Source organism: Geotrypetes seraphini, chromosome 9 (assembly GCF_902459505.1).
Source record: "Geotrypetes seraphini chromosome 9, aGeoSer1.1, whole genome shotgun sequence".
NCBI classification, from domain to species: Eukaryota; Metazoa; Chordata; class Amphibia; order Gymnophiona; family Dermophiidae; genus Geotrypetes; species Geotrypetes seraphini.
In genome coordinates, this window is record NC_047092.1 from 80047357 (window position 1) to 80065561 (window position 18205).

Consider the following 18205-nt stretch of genomic DNA (forward strand, 5'->3'; position numbering starts at 1 on the left):
CCTTTTGAAAAACAATTGTTGCCATGTTATTGGGCCTTAATTGACACTGAACAAATGACTATAGGACATGAAGTTCTATTACGACCAGAGATTCTAATTATGACATGGATTATGAGCGACCCTAAGACTAATCGAATTGGACATGCCCAGGAGCAAAGTATTATCAAGTGGAAATGGTATATACAGCAACGGGCAAAAGATGGCCTGCACGGAATAACCATGCTACATGAGAAGATTATCAACATCCCTACAGACAACGCAGTGGACTCCACTGCAGAAATCAGTGAGAGTCCCATAAGATGGGGCAAATCGTACCAAGACTTGACTGCTGAACAGCAGAAGCATACTTGGTTTACAGATGAATTTGCAAAGTATCAAGGACAACAAAGATTCTGGAAGGCAGTATCCTACAATCCCTCTACAAAACAGTTGTTGACTGCAACAGGGAAAGGAGAGAGCTCACAGTATGCAAAGTTGTATGCAGTGTGGCAAGCTATCAGAATCAAACAAGGACAACAGTGTAACATCTTTACAGACTCATGGGCCGTAGCTAATGGAATGGCCACATGGATAATGAAATGGAACAAGGACAATTGGACTATTCAGAACATAAATGTATGGGGCATGAGATTATGGCAGGATATACTAGAATGGACTAGTACTACCACCATAACAGTACATCATGTTGATGCTCATGTGGTAAAGGATGAGTTAGACCAGTGGTTCCCAACCCTGTCCTGGTGGACCACCAGGTCAATCGGGTTTTCAGAATAGCCCTAATGAATATGCATGGAGCAGATTTGCATGCCTGTCACTTTCATTATATGCAAATCTCTCTCATGCATATTTATTAGGGCTAGCTTGAAAACCCGATTGGCCTGGTGATCCTCCAGGACAGGGTTGGGAACCACTGAGTTAGACAATGTGTTCAATTCTATTGCAGACCATGCCTCAAAACTCGTGAAGAATGAGATGGAATCAAGACAAGCAACTTCCTCTCCGCATGCAGTGGTCCTGGACCAAGATATTGCTTCTGACATGGGTTTGGCAATGTGGGCACACCAAAATTCAGGACATCTTGGAGAGAAGGGAACTATTAGGTGGGCATGTGATATGGGAATACATTGCACCATAGATTTGATAAAAACAGTTATCAGTAATTGTCATTTATGTAAACTTGTGCTTACTTCTGCCCAACAGATGCCACCCATTTATGAAAAAATGGCAAGGGGGAGGCTGCCAGGATAGGTTTGACAAATAGACTATGTAGGACCATTGCCTATCACCAGGGGATGTCAATATATCTGTACAATGGTAGATACTTACTCTGGATTATTAGTAGCACATTCTTGTAAAAGAGCTAATCAGGAGAATACTATTAATGCTCTTGGATTGATTATACTGTATTATGGACATCTGTTGCAGATAAATTCAGATAGAGGAACACATTTTACAGGGAATTTGATTAAACAATGAGTGAATGAGAACAATGTACAGTGGCGTTTACACATAGCCTATCACCCTCAAGCTGCAGGCCTGATAGAAAGAATGAATGGGTTACTGAAAATACAGTTGAAGCGCTTAGGCTACCAAACCCTGACAAGATGGAAGGAACATCTCCCCGAAGCCCTACAAATATTGAATAATCGACCCATAGCTGAACACACTACCCCATTGAATAGAATGCTGTATTCAAATGTATAAAATGGTGAAAAAATTTACACATTACAATTCTGGGCAATTGACCCACAGGTGAAATTACCATTAAGGGCAATCGATGCTTCAGCAAGAGTGGATATATATTTCCCTTGTGAATACAGGTTGGATCCCCAAATTGTAAATCACATCCATATACGCTTGAGTGTGGTAATTCCAAAAGGATACTATGGACAAATTAGTCCCAGGTCCAGTTTGGCACTTAAAGGCGTAACTGTGATGGGGGGTGTTGTCGATGCAGATTATAGAGGGGAGATCGGAGTGCTTCTTATAAATTTAGGGAAGTCATTTGTTATTATCCAAAAGGAGGATCGTGTTGCACAATTGATCATTATTGCTATCAAAATGGAAACCTCAGTGCTCACTGAAAAACCATTAACCCAAACAGGAAGAGGCAAGCAGGGGTTTGGTTCCACCAATGCCATTAAAGCAGGGACAAGAAAATGGTGGAAAAGCCATTGCAACCAAGGGCAGGAGAGACAGTTATTGCTGTAGGTCAAGACGATGTGATACAGGTATTAATTGACGGGTATGAGAAACCCGTGCTGGTACCCCGTGATTAATGTTTCTTAAGAGAATAAACTGTTTTTTCCTTTTGTACAGATCCCCATTTGGAGACATATAGAAACATAGAAACATAGAACATAGAAAGATGACGGCAGAAAAGGGCCACAGCCCATCAAGTCTGCCCACTCTATTGACCCACCCCATTGAGTGCTAGTGACCCAGTTCCTTAACTTGACCCTCGTAGGGATCCCACGTGTATGTCCCATTTATTCTTAAAATCAAGCACGCTGGTGGCCTTGATCACCTGCACCGGAAGTTTGTTCCAGTGATCTACCACCCTTTCCGTGAAGAAATACTTCCTTGTGTCACCACTAAATTTCCCCCCTCTGAGTTTGAGGGGGTGCCCCCTTGTGACCGAGGGTCCCTTGGGAAAGAATATATCGTTTTCCATCTCGACGCGACCAGTGACGTACTTAAATGTCTCAATCATGTCGCCCCGTTCTCTGCGCTCCTCCAGGGTATAGAGCTGCAGTTTGCCCAGTCTTTCTTCGTATGAGAGACCCTTGAGTCCGGCGACCATCCTGGTGGCCATCCGCTGGACCGATTCAGCTCGAAGCACGTCTTTCCGGTAATGTGGCCTCCAGAATTGCACACAGTATTCCAGATGAGGTCTCACCATGGTTCTGTAGAGTGGCATTATGACTTCAGGTTTGCGGCTGACAAAGCTTCGATTGATACATCCCATCATTTGCCTTGCCTTAGATGAGGCCTTCTCTACTTGTTTAGCAGCTTTCATGTCTGCACTGATGATTACCCCCAAGTCCCGTTCCTCTGACGTCCTGGCTAGCGTTTCTCCATTCAAGGAGTATGTTCTGCATGGATTTCCGCTGCCGAGATGCATGACCTTACATTTATTAGCGTTGAAGCCCAGCTGCCATGTCGAGGACCAGTTTTCCAGCGTGATCAGATCCTGCGTCATACTGTCCTTGAGGTTGCTTTCACTTACTATGTTACACAGTTTGGCATCATCGGCAAACAGTGATACTTTACCCTGAAGCCCCCGGGTTAGGTCTCTTATGAATATGTTAAAAAGGGATGGTCCCAGGACTGAGCCCTGCGGCACTCCGCTAGTCACCTCCGAAGTCTCAGAGAGGGTGCCGTTGACCACCACCCTCTGAAGTCTTCCATGCAGTTAGTTTCTCACCCAACCCCATTGATTTCATCTTGTTTAATAGTCTACGGTGTGGGACACTGTCGAACGCTTTACTGAAATCCAAGTATACTATGTCCAGAGCCTCTCCTGAGTCTAGTTTTCCTGTCACCCAATCAAAGAAGCTTATAAGATTAGATTGGCATGACCTGCCTCTTGTGAATCCATGTTGACAGGGATCTCTTAGATTCCCTTCATCCAATATCGAGTCTAATTTACCTTTGAGTAGAGTTTCCATGAGTTTACACACTATTGATGTGAGACTCACAGGTCTGTAGTTCGCTGCCTCTGCTCTGCAACCCTTTTTGTGCAGAGGAACGACGTTTGCTGTTTTCCAGTCCAGGGGTACTCTCCCTGTACTTAGGGAGAGATTGAAGAGCATGGCTAACGGTTTTTGCCAGAACATCGCCTAGTTCCCTGAGCACTCTTGGATGCAACTCGTCCGGTCCCATGGCTTTGTTCACCTTGAGTCCTGACAGTTCTCTGTAAACATCAGCTGGTGTGAACTCAAAATTCTGAAATGGGTCTTCCTTGCTTTGCATTGCTTCCAGCTGTGGCCCGTGTCCTGGTGCCTCGCAGGTAAAGACCGAGCAGAAGTAATCATTCAGTAGTTTGGCTTTTTCAGAATCTGTTTCCACATAATTCCCGTCTGGCGTTCTAAGGCGTACTATCCCGTTTGCGTTCTTTTTCCTGTCACTAATGTACCTGAAGAATGATTTGTCCCCTTTCTTGATGTTCTTCGCTAGAGTTTCTTCCCTTCGAAGTTTGGCCTCCCTAACTGCCGTTTTGACTGCTGCAGACTTTGTCCTGTATTCAATGTTTGCTTCTTTTTCCCCGGTGCGTTTGTATGAGAGAAATGCTCTTTTCTTCTCCTTGACGAGGCGCGAGACCCTATCAGTGAACCATTGGGGTTTCTTTCTTCTTTGTTGTTTAGTTACTGATTTTATGTAGCGGATAGTTGCCTCCTGAAGGGTCGATTTCAAGGTTGACCACATAACCTCCACATTATCCGTTCTTTCTTGAACCTGAAGCGTCTGATGGACGAAGTCTGCCATTTGTGCGAAGTCAGCACCCCGGAAGTTGAGTACCCTTGTTTTTGTTTGTGATCTAGGAAAGCCTTTCCTAAGGTTAATCCAAACCATGTTATGGTCACTGGTGGCTAGCGGTTCTCCCACCGAGATCTCTGAGACACTTTCCCCGTTCGTAAGTACCAGGTCCAGGATGGCCTGGGCTCTAGTGGGCATTCCTACTGTGTTTGGTATGGTGCATTCCTACTGTGTTTGGTATGGTGCATTCAAACAACCATACTCAAGATGAAACCGAATGACGAAAAGGCATGGAACACACGGCCAGGTTACAAAGTATTCTGGAAGAATTCTACAATGCAAGATAACTATACTTGCAACACCAATGAACAATGTGTAATCTTGAACTTTACTTTTACACCTGCACCTATGTCTCACTACAAAGTGTCATTGTCATTTGTTACGTATCTAAGAATGTCATATTATGTATTCAATGATAGCCTGGCTAATATAACTGTCCAGAATCATACCTCTATACCAGGGATCTCAAAGTCCCTCTTTGAGGGCCGCAATCCAATCAGGTTTTCAGGATTTCCCCAATGAATATGCACTGAAAGCAGTGCATACACATAGATCTCATGCATATTCATTGTGGAAATCCTGAAAACCTGACTGGATTGCGGCCCTCAAGGAGGGACTTTGAGACCCCTGCTCTATACAGTGTACACTTATCAATATTGCTAACAACATATTAATGAAAAAGTGCTTAAAGGAAATACCAGCAACAGCAAATTTTACAACTGATATCCAATATAATCTAGAAATGCTTGCAAACATACCCATGGGGTTATTGTGTAGGAATGCTACTGCAATAGTTAACCGAAAAACTTACATCCCTCTTATAGGATTGATATGGGCTAAGCCAAATATGTTAAATGCTTCATTAGTGAGAAACATTAGGGACTGTAAGAATACCAGCTTAGAACATAAGGAATTCCAGTATAATTGGAAAATTTCCTTCCCCCAATTACCCAGATGTAGGATCTGTAGATGACTAGATACCTTGCTGGGAGGAATGGGTACGTCTTTAGGACTTGTAAATACTATTGATTCAGAGATTCTTGCTGGGAAACAGGCTTCCTTTGGGTCAGGGGTGGACGATATCTTTAGATATGAGGGGCAATGGATATCCAATACTGTATATAATCACGAAGTAACCCTTAGATATGATAAGTTTATGCTGCACGTGGTTAATGATACCATCTTGCAACAATATAAATTGTATGAGAATATAGCTTCAGCTCTGAATTGGACTATTTGTGAGGTTAGAGCATTATTTTATGTTCAACAATTCAGCAAATGCAATTAAGAAATGTCTCTTTGCTTTCTGAACTTTTTAAGAGAACCACTCCTTGGAATTGAACCTAGTGGGATTTTGATATTTTCCATTGTTTTGATTTGGCATGTGAAGGATTACTTAAGTTGTATGATGTAAGGAATTCTACTATAATGTGTCCTTTTACTGTAATGCCTATGGTATTGGGACCACAGTTGTGGTTTCCCACATACTATAGGCAAGAAATGGATGAACAAAACAAAATATATAAGTTGACCCATTGTAAGACTTTACTATCAGGACAAGTAAGACCTTCTCCCTATCCTATATATGAGCCTTGTTCCTTGCAGCATACCTATAATTTGTGTCAATGGACCATACAACTTTGGGGATATACCTTCATTCAGGAAATTTTCCCCTAGTATGTATGTGTAACAAGCAGTGCCAAAGGTTTACTCATTCCCAACATACCGGCACCCTTTTCTCAATGTTTGCCAGATGTGAACATTTTACAATGGGAGGATGATACTTTGCATCACTTCTATGACCCTTGGGTTACCACTCGTACTTTTGCAATCTCATTTAACGATCTTGTATCGCCTATTGTACAATTTCCAAATATTACCTGTGCAATGCAGCACGTAGATATCTTGCGTAAAGCAAACCAATATCATAATCTAACTCTCTTAGAACATAAAATTGACACTGAATTTTTGAGTAATGAACTACATTCAGTGGCTGATCATATCGAAGCCACTACTGCACATCTCTGGTGGGATGCTTTTTCTGGATGGCGCGCTACAGCACGGAAAGTATTCCTTCATCCTTTGCTTTTTATTATGCTGTTTATCCTAATGTTAACCTTCTTCAATTGTGGATTTGCTTATTGTGTTTATAAACGCACCATGACCTCCTCCATTCGGATAGCTTCTTATATTCAAGTGCAGACCTGAAGATTCAGGGGTGGAATGTTATGCCTATGGATGGCCAGGGCATGGCATATGTGGCCACTTTGGCTACTTATATGTGAATCTCCATGTCTGCTTCAATTCTTGTTTTTTTAAATTTCTCTATCTGTTCCAACTTGTTTTCGTGAAAGCATACTACGGGAGTCTCCTGTGCTGTCTTAAATCTCATTATCGAGGAAGGATTCTCATGGTACTGGGCCTTGAGCATGTGCCCAGCACAGGAAGTAGATCTTCAGGCACCGGCACCATGCACAGGACATGCTGATGCCGGTGCCGCTGCGGAGGCTACAGCAATGTAAGAAGAGGGTTCGGGTGGGTTGGGGGGACCTCAGGTCGCGGCGGGAGGGTGCCCAAGGACGGCGGGGAGGGGGGGTGCCCAATGGCAGCGGGAGGGTGCGGATTGCGGGGGGGGAGGGTGCCGGTTCGCAGGGGGGGGAGGCGCTCACAAATCGAAGCGCGCTCGGTTTCTGAGGCGCCGATTTTGCGAATATTTTGCTCATCTTGCAAAACACTCGCAAACCGGTGCACTCGTAAACCGAGGTACCACTGTACTATTGCACACCCTTGTTAGATAGATATGTGGCATTACAGGAGAATATCCTACAGCGAACGCAAGTGCACCCTTGCCTAGGGTACTAAGCCCATGGTCACAACCATTGATCCCAGAACCTGCAAATAATGCCATGCTATCAGAGCAGACTCGCTCCGAAACTTCTGTACCTAATGAAGCTTCTCTCTGTGGGCTTCCGGGAGGAACACTTTGTTTTCCCTTGAGTTGAATCGGATTCCCAGATACTCCCAAAGTTTGTGAGCACACACTACAAAGCCAGGAGGTAAAAGTGGACAGAGCCGGCTGAGTGACTAAGTTTAATTCCTGCAAAGACTCAACAATAAGGTCCGGAAGAGCCTTAAAGTTAAATAAGTGCAGGACTGTAGCATCACCATGATCCAAGGTCCCCAAAGGATCTGCAAATCCAGCACACAAGCCCGGATCCCCCAGTCCAGGAAGCGCTGTATCAGCAAACAAGGGATCAGTAAGGTAAAGATCAGCATCCGGATCCCCCAGATCAGGATCAGGCAGTGCAACAGCCGCAGCAGGCTGAAGCGAGGAAATGCCCAAAGGCACTATGCCACTAAGAGACGCCATGGAGGCAGATTGAGGCTGAGCAGGGGAAGACTTGTTTTGAAACTCTGACCACAAAAATCTCATGAATTTAGAAAAGGCGTCCAGCTCCTGGAGCACCCTTAGATGACTTAAATTTGCGTTTCTTAGGCTGGGGAGGGTCTGCAGCCTTGTTGACTGAAGAACTATCCGAGCCCCGAAAGCAATGTCGGTCACCCCACTGGGCTAGCTGAGCATTTGATCACCTGCTTCTGTGGGGAGTGGAACTAAGCTGGGCCCCCCCAGCTGCGCCACGCAACACCACGACACTCTGAAAGTGCTAAATTTGCACAATCCTGGCAAGAATCCAGATGAGGAGAGACTAAGGACTCCATCCCAACAGTTTTCAAGGCAAAATTAGAAGTTTTAAGGAAGCAGGGAGCTGAAGACAAAAAGATTGCTAAAAATTCAAGATGGTTGCTGGCATAAAATTCACACCAAAATAGCGATATTTATCACACTCCAAAACTCTAAAAACAGTGGTTTTAAGATTTTTCAGGAGGGGGAACACAGGGGAACATCTAGAAACACTGAAAACCCCACTTTTCCAACCTCCCCAGGGTGTCAGCCTGTGTACTCACTGTGCCCTGACAGGATCCATGCTGCAAACCTACTTTCAGCTCTCTCACAGTAGCTGTATGAGAATTTCACTGCCACGATGCTGGGAATGCTTCCTCAAAGCTAATCTTCGGGCTGCCAGTCAGACTCCTATGTCTGACTACAGTATATCTCCACCCCTGTGGACCAACCGATGTGCTGCGAGACACCGCCGAGCCTCGTAAGGGCACCTAATAGCCTGCACTTGACCTCTGCATAACAGAAGGTGAGACCACTACAGGAACGACCCTGAGCGCCAGAAAAAACTATGCAGGCTGGCCAACAGGTACCCAAAAAGGGATTGGCCTGTCTGTTACAGACCTGTCTGTGAATTCCCAAGCAGGCAGAGCTTCAAATTTGCTTGAAGCACGAAATAACCTGAAAAGGGGATGAAACTACATTGAATAAAAACAATAAAATGGGGAGAGCAGAACACATACAACTGCAGTCATGGGTGTAGAAGGAAAAAACTGTAGAGGGCGCTAAACTGCACAGTGAAAGGGAGAGCAGAAAACATACAACTGCAGTCATGGGTGTAGAAGGAAAAAACTGTAGAGGGCGCTAAACTGCACAGTGAAAGGGAGAGCAGAAAACATACAACTGCAGTCATGGGTGTAGAAGGAAAAAAACTATAGAGGGCGCTAAACTGCACAGTGAAGGGGAGAGCAGAACACGTACAACTGCAGGCATGGGTGTAGAAGGAAAAAACTGTAGAGGGCACTAAACTGTACAGTGAAGTACACCCAGAGGCAGAGTGAAAAATCCGGAGTGGATTCCTTCTGCAGCATGCGGGTAAGAGGAAATAACCCAGAGGTCTAGAATGTCTCACCTATTGCACTGGAAAGTAAATTAGAATTGGAATGAGAATTGGAGAGGGGGGACGAGGGCACTTGGATTTAAATTGAATTTTTACTGTACAAGTTTTCCTATCATAGAAACATGATGGCAGATAAAGGCCAAATGGCCCATCTAGTCTGCCCATCTGCAGTAACCATTATCTATTTCTCTCTGAGAGATCCCACGTGCCTATCCAACGCCTTCTTGAATTCAGACACAGTCTCCGTCTCTACCACTTCTTTCGGGAGACTATTCCACGCATCTACTTCTCTTTCAGTAAAAAATATTTCCTATGGTTGATATGACTTCAGGAAACGATGCCCTGATGCTTCTTAATATTTATGCTCCTAATTCAAATCAGGCTGAGTTTTTTTAAAAGCTCCAGCAATTAATTCTGTCACTGGCTACATCTAATTTAATTGTAGCTGGAGATTTCAATGCTGTCATGGATCCATTATTGGATAAACAACCTAGTAAGCAATTAAGCGTTCAAAGAAGCGTTGGATGAACACAGAGGATTTAGAATCAGAAAATAATATTAAATATTGAACTAAGGCCAGTACTGAGCAGACTTGCACGGTCTGTGTCTGCATATGGCCATTTGGTGGAGGATGGGCTGGGGAGGGCTTCAATGGCTGGGAGGGTGTAGATGGGCTGGAGTAAGTCTTAACAGAGATTTTGACAGTTGGAACTCAAGCACAGTACAGGGTAAAGCTTTGGATTCTTGCTCAGAAATAGCCAAGAAGAAAAAATTAAAAAATTTAAATTGAATCAGGTTGGGCAGACTGGATGGACCATTCGGGTCTTTATCTGCCGTCATCTACTATATTACTATTAAAATCATTAGGTCTAGACAATCTTGTGCATTCATGTGGATTGAAAGATATATGGCAAATTCTTCATTTTAATGCTCACAGATTTTCCTTTTGTTCCCATGTTCATAAATCATTTTCAAGAATTGATTATATTTTGTTTCAGATCATTTAACTCAACAGGTTATAAAAGCCAGCATAGACCCGATCCTTTTGACAGATCATGCTGGAATTTGGAAAGAATTTCAGGTTACTGAAAAAGATTCTAATAGACCTGTTTGGAAGTTTAATAATACATTGCTTGCAGATTCAAACTTTCTTGAGGAAATTCAAGTAAAAATGAATGAGTACTTTAAACTCAAAACCTCAGAGAAAATCTCTTTGGAAACTATATGGGATGCTTTCAAAGCCACAATGAGAGGCAAATAATTTCATATTCGGCGCATATTAGGAAACTGCTAAAATTAGAATTTTCCAATTTGGAACAAACTATTTTGACTTTAGAGTAACAATTGACCTCAAAATGGAAACAAAATATATTGCAGACCCTTTTGAAAACTAAATATAAATATAATGAGATTTCCTCCCAATTGGCTAGCAAAGATTTGTTTACTCAGCAGGCTCTATATTATTGAAATTTGAATAAAGCAGGAAGATTATTGGCTAACTATCTTAAAGCTAAAAAAAAGAAAAAGAAAAGTAAAGATTGTGGCTATTAAAGATGCGAAAGATAAAATTCATACTCAAATTGGAAATGTGTTAAAACAATTTTTGGATTATTACAAAGCTTTATATTCTTTTGAGCTTTATTCAAATAATGAAATTGAGGGAATAGATTTTTTTGAAATTAATTCATGGGCCAAAAATTCCTGAGCATATAAAAGGAAATCTTGAAGCGCCTATATCATTTAAGGAACTACAGGCAGCATTGAAGTCTCTCAGGGCTGGATCCGTCATGGGTAGGGATGAATTCACAGTGAAGTTTTTCAAATCATTTCAAATTCTACTATTACCTCATCTTTTAAATTTATATCAATCACAACTGACTAAGGGTTATGTATCAGGAGGTTGATGTAATTGTCTGGATGGGAATGTCTGGAAGGAGTGGAAATGCAGTGGGCAAAACTGAAAGGAGTGGGCCATCCAGTCTGCCCAACCATACATGCTCCATAAATTAATTATTTAGTTTAAATGGTCCTTTTACTTAGATATTTCTGGGCAAGAAACCCAGAGCCCTGCCCAGTAGTGTGCTTAAGTTCCATCAAAGCTCACTCCAGCCCATCGTAACCATCCTGATCCTGCAATTGTGTGGCTTTAAAATGATCTTTAACATATAATGCTACACCCCTCCTTTTTTCCTACCCTGTCTTTCCTGAACAGATTATAGCCCGGTATAACTACATCCCAGTCATGGTTCTCTGTGAAACATGCCTCTGTGATCGCCACTATATCAAACTCATCTTTCTTCCATCACTGCTTCTAGATCCAGAATTTTGTTTCTCATACTTCGAGCATTAGTATATACTGCTTTCCAGACATTGCCCTCTTTTCCCATCCACATAGATGTATTCAGAGATTTCCTTCCAAGAGGGCTTATATTCACCCTTCTCCATCACTTCTAGTTTAAAGCCCTCTTCAGTAGATTAGCCAGCCTGCTGCCGAAGATATTTCTTCCCTTCTTTCATAGATGTATACCCCATCCCTGCTCAGCAGGCCTTGGAAAATCATCCCATAGTCCAGAAACTCAAAATGCTCTCAACGATGTCATCCATGTAGCCACACATTTATCTCTGACCTTACCCTCAACAGGGAGGATGGACGAGAATACTACCTGCATACCTGACCTTGGTACCGGGAAAGATGGTAGAGGCGCTGATAAAAGGCCGCATCATTGATCACCTTGACGGACACAGGCTGATGAGGACCAGCCAACACGGTTTCAGCAAAGACATATCTTGTTTAACAAACCTGCTGCACTTCTTCGAGGGAGTAAACAGGCAGATAGACAAGGGAGACCTGGTCGACATTGTATATCTTGACTTTCAGAAGGCATTCAACAAGATTCCGCATGAACGGCTACTTCGAAAATTGCGAGCCATGAAATCAAGAGTGAAATACTCACGTGGATTAAAAACTGGCTGGAGCATAGGAAAACAGAGTGGGGGTAAATGAACAATACTCGGACTGGAAGAGCGTTACCAGTGGGGTGCCGCGGGGCTCGGTGCTTGGACCCGTGCTCTTCAACATCTTTTTAAACGATATGGACATAGGTACGACGAGCGAGGTGATAAAATTTGCGGACGATACGAAGTTATTCAGAGTAGTGAAGACACAGGGGGGATTGCGAAGATCTACAATGTAATATAATCAGGCTCGAAGAATGGGCATCAACATGGCAGATGAGGTTCAACGTGGACAAGTGTAAAGTGATGCATGTCGGTAACAAAAATCTCATGTACGAATACAGGATGTCCAGGACGGTACTTGGAGAGACCTCCCAAGAAAGGGATTTGGGAGTTCTGATTGATAAATCGATGAAGCCATCCGTGCAATGTGCAGCGGCGGTGAACAGGGCAAACAGAATGCTAGGAATGATAAAGGGGATCATGAACAGTTCGGAGGTTATCATGCTGCTGTACTGGGCCATGGTGCGCCCTCACCTGGAGTACTGCGTACAGCACGGGTCGTCGTACATGAAGAAGGACACAGTACTATTCGAAAGGGTCCAGAGAAGAGCGACTAAGATGGTTAAGGGGTTGGAGGAGCTGTCATACAGCAAAAGATTAGAGAAACTGGGCCTCTTCTCCCTCGAACAGAGGAGATTTAGAGGGGACATGATCAAAACATTCAAGGTACTGAAGTGGATAGACTTAATAGATAAGGTCAGGTTGTTCACCCTCTCCAAGGTAGGGAGAACAAGAGGGCACTCTCTAAAGTTGAAAAGGGATAGATTCCGTACAAACGTAAGGAAGTTCTTCTTCACCCAGAGTGGTGGAAAACATGGAACGCTCTTCCAGAGTCTGTCATAGGGGAAAACACCCTCCAGGGATTCAAGACAAAGTTAGACAAGTTCCTGCTGAACAAGGACGTACGCTGGTAGGGCTAGTCTCAGTCTCAATTAGGGCGCTGGTCTTTGACCAGAGGGCCACTGAGTGAGCGGGCTTCAGGGCATGATGGACCACTGGTCTGACCCAGCAGCCGTAATTCTTATGTTTCACCTTCTCTCCCAGAGCCACAAAGTCACTTTTGATACATTCGCAGGGGTACCTCTGCAGAATCAATACATAGAAACATAGAAATAGATGGCAGATAAGGGCCACGGCCCATCTAGTCTGCCCACCCCAAGGACCCTCCCCTACCTTTCTCTGTGAATAGATCCCACGTGTCTGTCCCATTTGGCCTTAAAATCTGGCACGCTGCTGGCCTCAATGACCTGGAGTGGAAGACTATTCCAGCGATCAACTACCCTTTCAGTAAAAAATAATTTCCTGGTGTCCCCGTGCAGTTTCCCGCCCCTAATTTTCCATGGATGCCCTCTTGTTGCTGCAGGACCCTTGAAAAAGAAGATAACTTCTTCCACCTCAATGCGGCCCGTGAGATACTTGAATGTCTCGATCATGTCACCCCTCTCTCTGCGTTCCTCGAGAGAGTATAGCTTTAATTTATCTAGCCGTTCCTCATACGGGAGATCCTTGAGTCCTGAGACCATCCTGGTGGCCATTCTCTGGACTGACTCAAGTCTCCGCACATCCTTATGGTAATGCGGCCTCCAGAACTGTACACAGTATTCCACGTGGGGCCTCACCATGGATCTATACAATGGCATAATGACTTCAGGCTTACGGCTGACGAAACTCCTGCGTATGCAACCTATGATTTGCCTTGCCTTTGATGAAGCTTGCTCCACTTGATTGGCAGTCTTCATGTTCTCACTGACGATCACTCCTAAGTCTCGTTCTGCTTCAGTTCTTGTTAGGATCTCACCATTAAGGGTGTAAGTCGCATGGATTTTGGCTGCCCAGGTGCATGACTTTGCATTTTTTGGCATTGAAGCTGAGTTGCCAGGACCTAGACCAGCGCTCCAATAGTAGTAGGTCGTGCATCATGTTGTCGGGCATTGAATCTATTTCCGTTGTACTTTTGCCCACTACATTGCCCAGTTTGGCGTCATCGGTGAATAATGTCATTTTACCTCGCAGCCCTTCCACTAAGTCTCTTATAAAGATGTTAAAGAGGATCGGGCCCAGGACCGAGCCCTGCAGCACTCCACTGATCACCTCCATCATTTCGGAGGGGGTGCCGTTCACCACCACCCTCTGAAGTCTACCTCCAAGCCAGTTCCCAATCCATTTCGTCAATGTATCGCCCAATCCCATAGAACTCATCTTGCTCAGCAACCTGCGGTGTGGTACGCTATCGAATGCCAATGTGGATGAGCAGCATCGGATAACAATCATCAGGCTTGATGAGTCTTGGCAATCTCTCTGTAATATCTTGGATTTTAGCACCAAGTCAACAGCATACCTCCCGGGACATCATGTCTGGTCTGCAGATGGACGCTTCTGTACCCCTCAGAAGGGAATCACCAACCACCACTACTTTACCCCTTCCTAGTAATCATGGATCCAGCAATTTTAGGGATTTCAAGCTTTGGTCCTTCTTATCCCTGGGATGCTCTCATCTCCTCCACTTCCAGGGCAGCATACCGGTTCTTCAGTTCAAAAGGCGGGTGGAGTAACAATATCAATCTTGCAGGATTCCGTAATCTCAGTCCAGCTGTCTTCCCTCAGCAAAGCCTCTTCTTCTCATCTGCTAGAAATCTTTGACACCTTATGAACCATTTCATCGATGTACCGCTCATTCTCACGGATGCTTCTCAGACTTGCCACCTCCTTTCTCAGTTCCTTTACTTCCTTAATGAGGGATTCAAGCTGAAGACAGCTGGCACATGGAACCACTCTTTCTGCCTGGGTAAAATCTTCTGTCTGCACAGAGACAGAAGATGTAATCTGAGCTGAAGCTTTGGTGACACGATGTTTCCCAGCCATAATGTGGTTGTAGAAGTACTTATGCCTGGAAGAAAAAAGAAAGAATAGAAAAATCCTACCAAAGCGATGCCCTGTTCCTGGTTGGCTAAAGAGCCAAAAAACCTCCGCTTTGGGGTGGGCGGGTGGGAATTAACCTCAAGGGCCACCTGTGGGTTCTGATCTCTAAGAAAGTCCTCAAAGTTCAGTCTTCAAGTCATCATAGCATGCTTCCAACGATCTGGTTAAGTATCGTTCAAAAAACCACCTTGTAACAGTGGAAGGAGAATAGACTAAAATGTTTGAATTGGTGAGGTGGCCAAGGATCCTGGAAAGATTTTCCAGAGTCTTGTGCAAGGAGAGTATACTGATGGAAAATCATTGGCTTCTAAATGATTGAGAAGCCATTCTGTTCAAAGGGAAATAAGGAACTGATGAAGTTGTATAATGTCTGGAAGATTTAGCCTTACAGTATTTCTAAGATTAGAAAGATTGCTTTGCAATGCTAAGGCCAGAGGGTCTGAACGTGAAAAATTATCAGAAGCCAAAGGGGTTGAATCTGAAGCTGGAGAAATATTGTTAAAGATTTAAAATAATTTAAAGCAAGCATAAGTAAAGATTACAAGCAAATATGACCTAGTAGACACATGAGCTTTGCATTATGCCCTTGCTGTACTGAAAAAAAAAAGCACGATTGGCCTAAGTATCAATAAATTAATAATAATTAAAAAAAAAACAAAAAAAAAAACGCGCATCATTTTAAAACATTCACAAATCCTACTAGTTCCTCTGGTTGTAAGAAGACAAATATATCTATTTACTAATATTCAATTTTCTTACCTGGTATAAGTATTGGAATATGTTGTGTGAGAGCCCCAGGTAATACAGTAACCAACTCTGTGAGCATATTAAAACAGCACTGACGAGTCTTCACACTTTTCTCCTTCATCTGCTTATGCAAAGCTTTGACAATGTTGGGAACCTGCAATTATTTCATAACTAGCTCATCAAATAGTATTTTTTTAAAGTGAATGCCTTCAATGCTAAAAGGGGAGGTAATTTCTGAAACATTTTATATCCTAGAGTTGAGAACACTAGAAATCTATCATCTATGTCATCTTTAATTTTTCCCTGGATAAAACAAAAAATACTTAACTGATTTGACAAAGGAAATTCTTCCACTCAACAAGCCAAATGCCCCCATTCATTTTATCTGCATACCTCTCAAACACTTTAGATGACATGACCTTTACAAGACAGTAGAGAGAGATTAGGCTCTTATCTTGCTAATATCTTTTCTAGTAGATAGGTGTGTCATTCTGAACAGTAGGATATTCTCTGCATGCCTGTGAGCTGTGCAGAAGGAATCCACTCCAGATTTTCAACTCCATCTCCTTCTCCAGAGGGCTCTGCTACTCCCTTCAGTTTATACCATAGCAGGCGATAGCCCTATATAGGAACACATAAGAAGAAGGGGTATGTGGAGACTCCCCAAACTACAAATCTGCTCTGCCATGAAAGTATAACACACATCTTAAAACATTTTAATTGAACAATCGAAACATCAAAATAACCATAACATACATTTATAGAGCTCAAACATTCCCTCAGTGAATTAAAGCTAGATTATTCTTCATACCCTTGAAGTCTGACTGACATCAAAATATCAGTTTTATCTTGAACTTCTGATTGAGATAGTAGGCAGGCGGAGTGGGCGCCTCACTGGGGAGTCCACAAGCCAGTCTGTTAGGGAATAGGCAAATTCAAACTTCTACCCTCCCCGAATCATCTCCAGCATCCAGTGGTCTGATGAGATCTGCTCCCAGACCTCTGCATATGCCGAGTCTCCACATGCTGAGGAAAGTTAGATCCTATTTCCACCAAAAGCATTTCACCGTACTTGTACAATCCATCATCCTATCCAAACTCGATTATTGTAATGCCATCTACTTAGGCCTAACGAAAAAAAGTCTTCGTAGACTCCAGCTTATCCAGAACACTGCGGCCAAGCTGATTTTTGCTAAACGCAAATATGACGACGTCTCCCCTCTACTTACCAATCTTCACTGGCTCCCAGTACTTTCCAGAATTCATTTCAAATGCTCCTGCCTGGCTTTCAAGATCATTCATGGCATCCTTCCGCCCCTAATCCCTCTAACCTTCCTCGCCCCGACACCAACTACCACCAGATCAGCCCACAGACATAAACTATCCTTCCCCTCTCTACACGGCATCCTCCACGCAGGTAAACTGGGTAGATCCCTCCTCTCCAAAATCACAGGCCTCTGGAACGATCTCACTGTCCCGCTGCGGAACCTTGGCTCCCTACAACTATTCCGGAAACAACTGAAAACCTGGCTTTTCTCTAGCATATAACATCTCTTCTCCTGATTACATCCCCTCTTTTTATGCTCTGTAAACTCTCTCTCTTCTCTCTTCCCATATTTTTAAACTTTGTAAACCGTGTCGAGCTCCACTTCTGTGGAGAAGATGCGGTATATAAACCTAAGGCTTAGTTTAGTTTAGAGTCTTCTTCCTATCTTCAGGGGGAAGACTTCAGACCTGGTGCCCTTCTTGGAGCATGAAGTGGGGTGAGACCCGGTGACTTGGCTTCACCTAAGCCCTGTAAATCTCTGTCTTGGATCCCTAGTAGGATCTCTGAGATGAATTTCCACCCAAGTACTGACAAAACCACCTGGAATTATGAAAATTAGACCACCCAGAACCCCTAGAGGTCTGCTGTCAGGCAGAAATTTTGGCCATCAATCTGCCATGTTAGCCATCAGATCATCCAGACCCTTTCTTTACAATGTCTGTTCTTTGAAAGCTGAGTAGGAATCCCCTGCCTATTGCCTGATCCAGAGGGTTCTGCAGGCTGAAATCGAATAAGCCAAGACTTTGCTTATGACTCTGATGCCAGAGAGCATCGGCCACATAATACACCCCTGTCAGCAAAAGCTGGGGCAAAAGCTTGTACTCTGCCAGGATGAACCCATGCATCTTAGTACGAC

At 43.6% G+C, this 18205-nt stretch overlaps 1 protein-coding gene across 2 annotated transcripts in view; it reads right to left on the bottom strand.

The window, feature by feature from the left end:
* The window catches only part of CAND1 (cullin associated and neddylation dissociated 1), a 447264-nt gene that overhangs the window by 152759 nt on the left and 276300 nt on the right, over nt 1-18205 (bottom strand). For both annotated transcript variants that reach the window (XM_033958594.1, XM_033958595.1), the window contains exon 9: nt 16035-16176. In XM_033958594.1, the coding sequence (XP_033814485.1) occupies nt 16035-16176 (142 nt within the window). The remainder of the gene's footprint in view (nt 1-16034; nt 16177-18205) is intronic.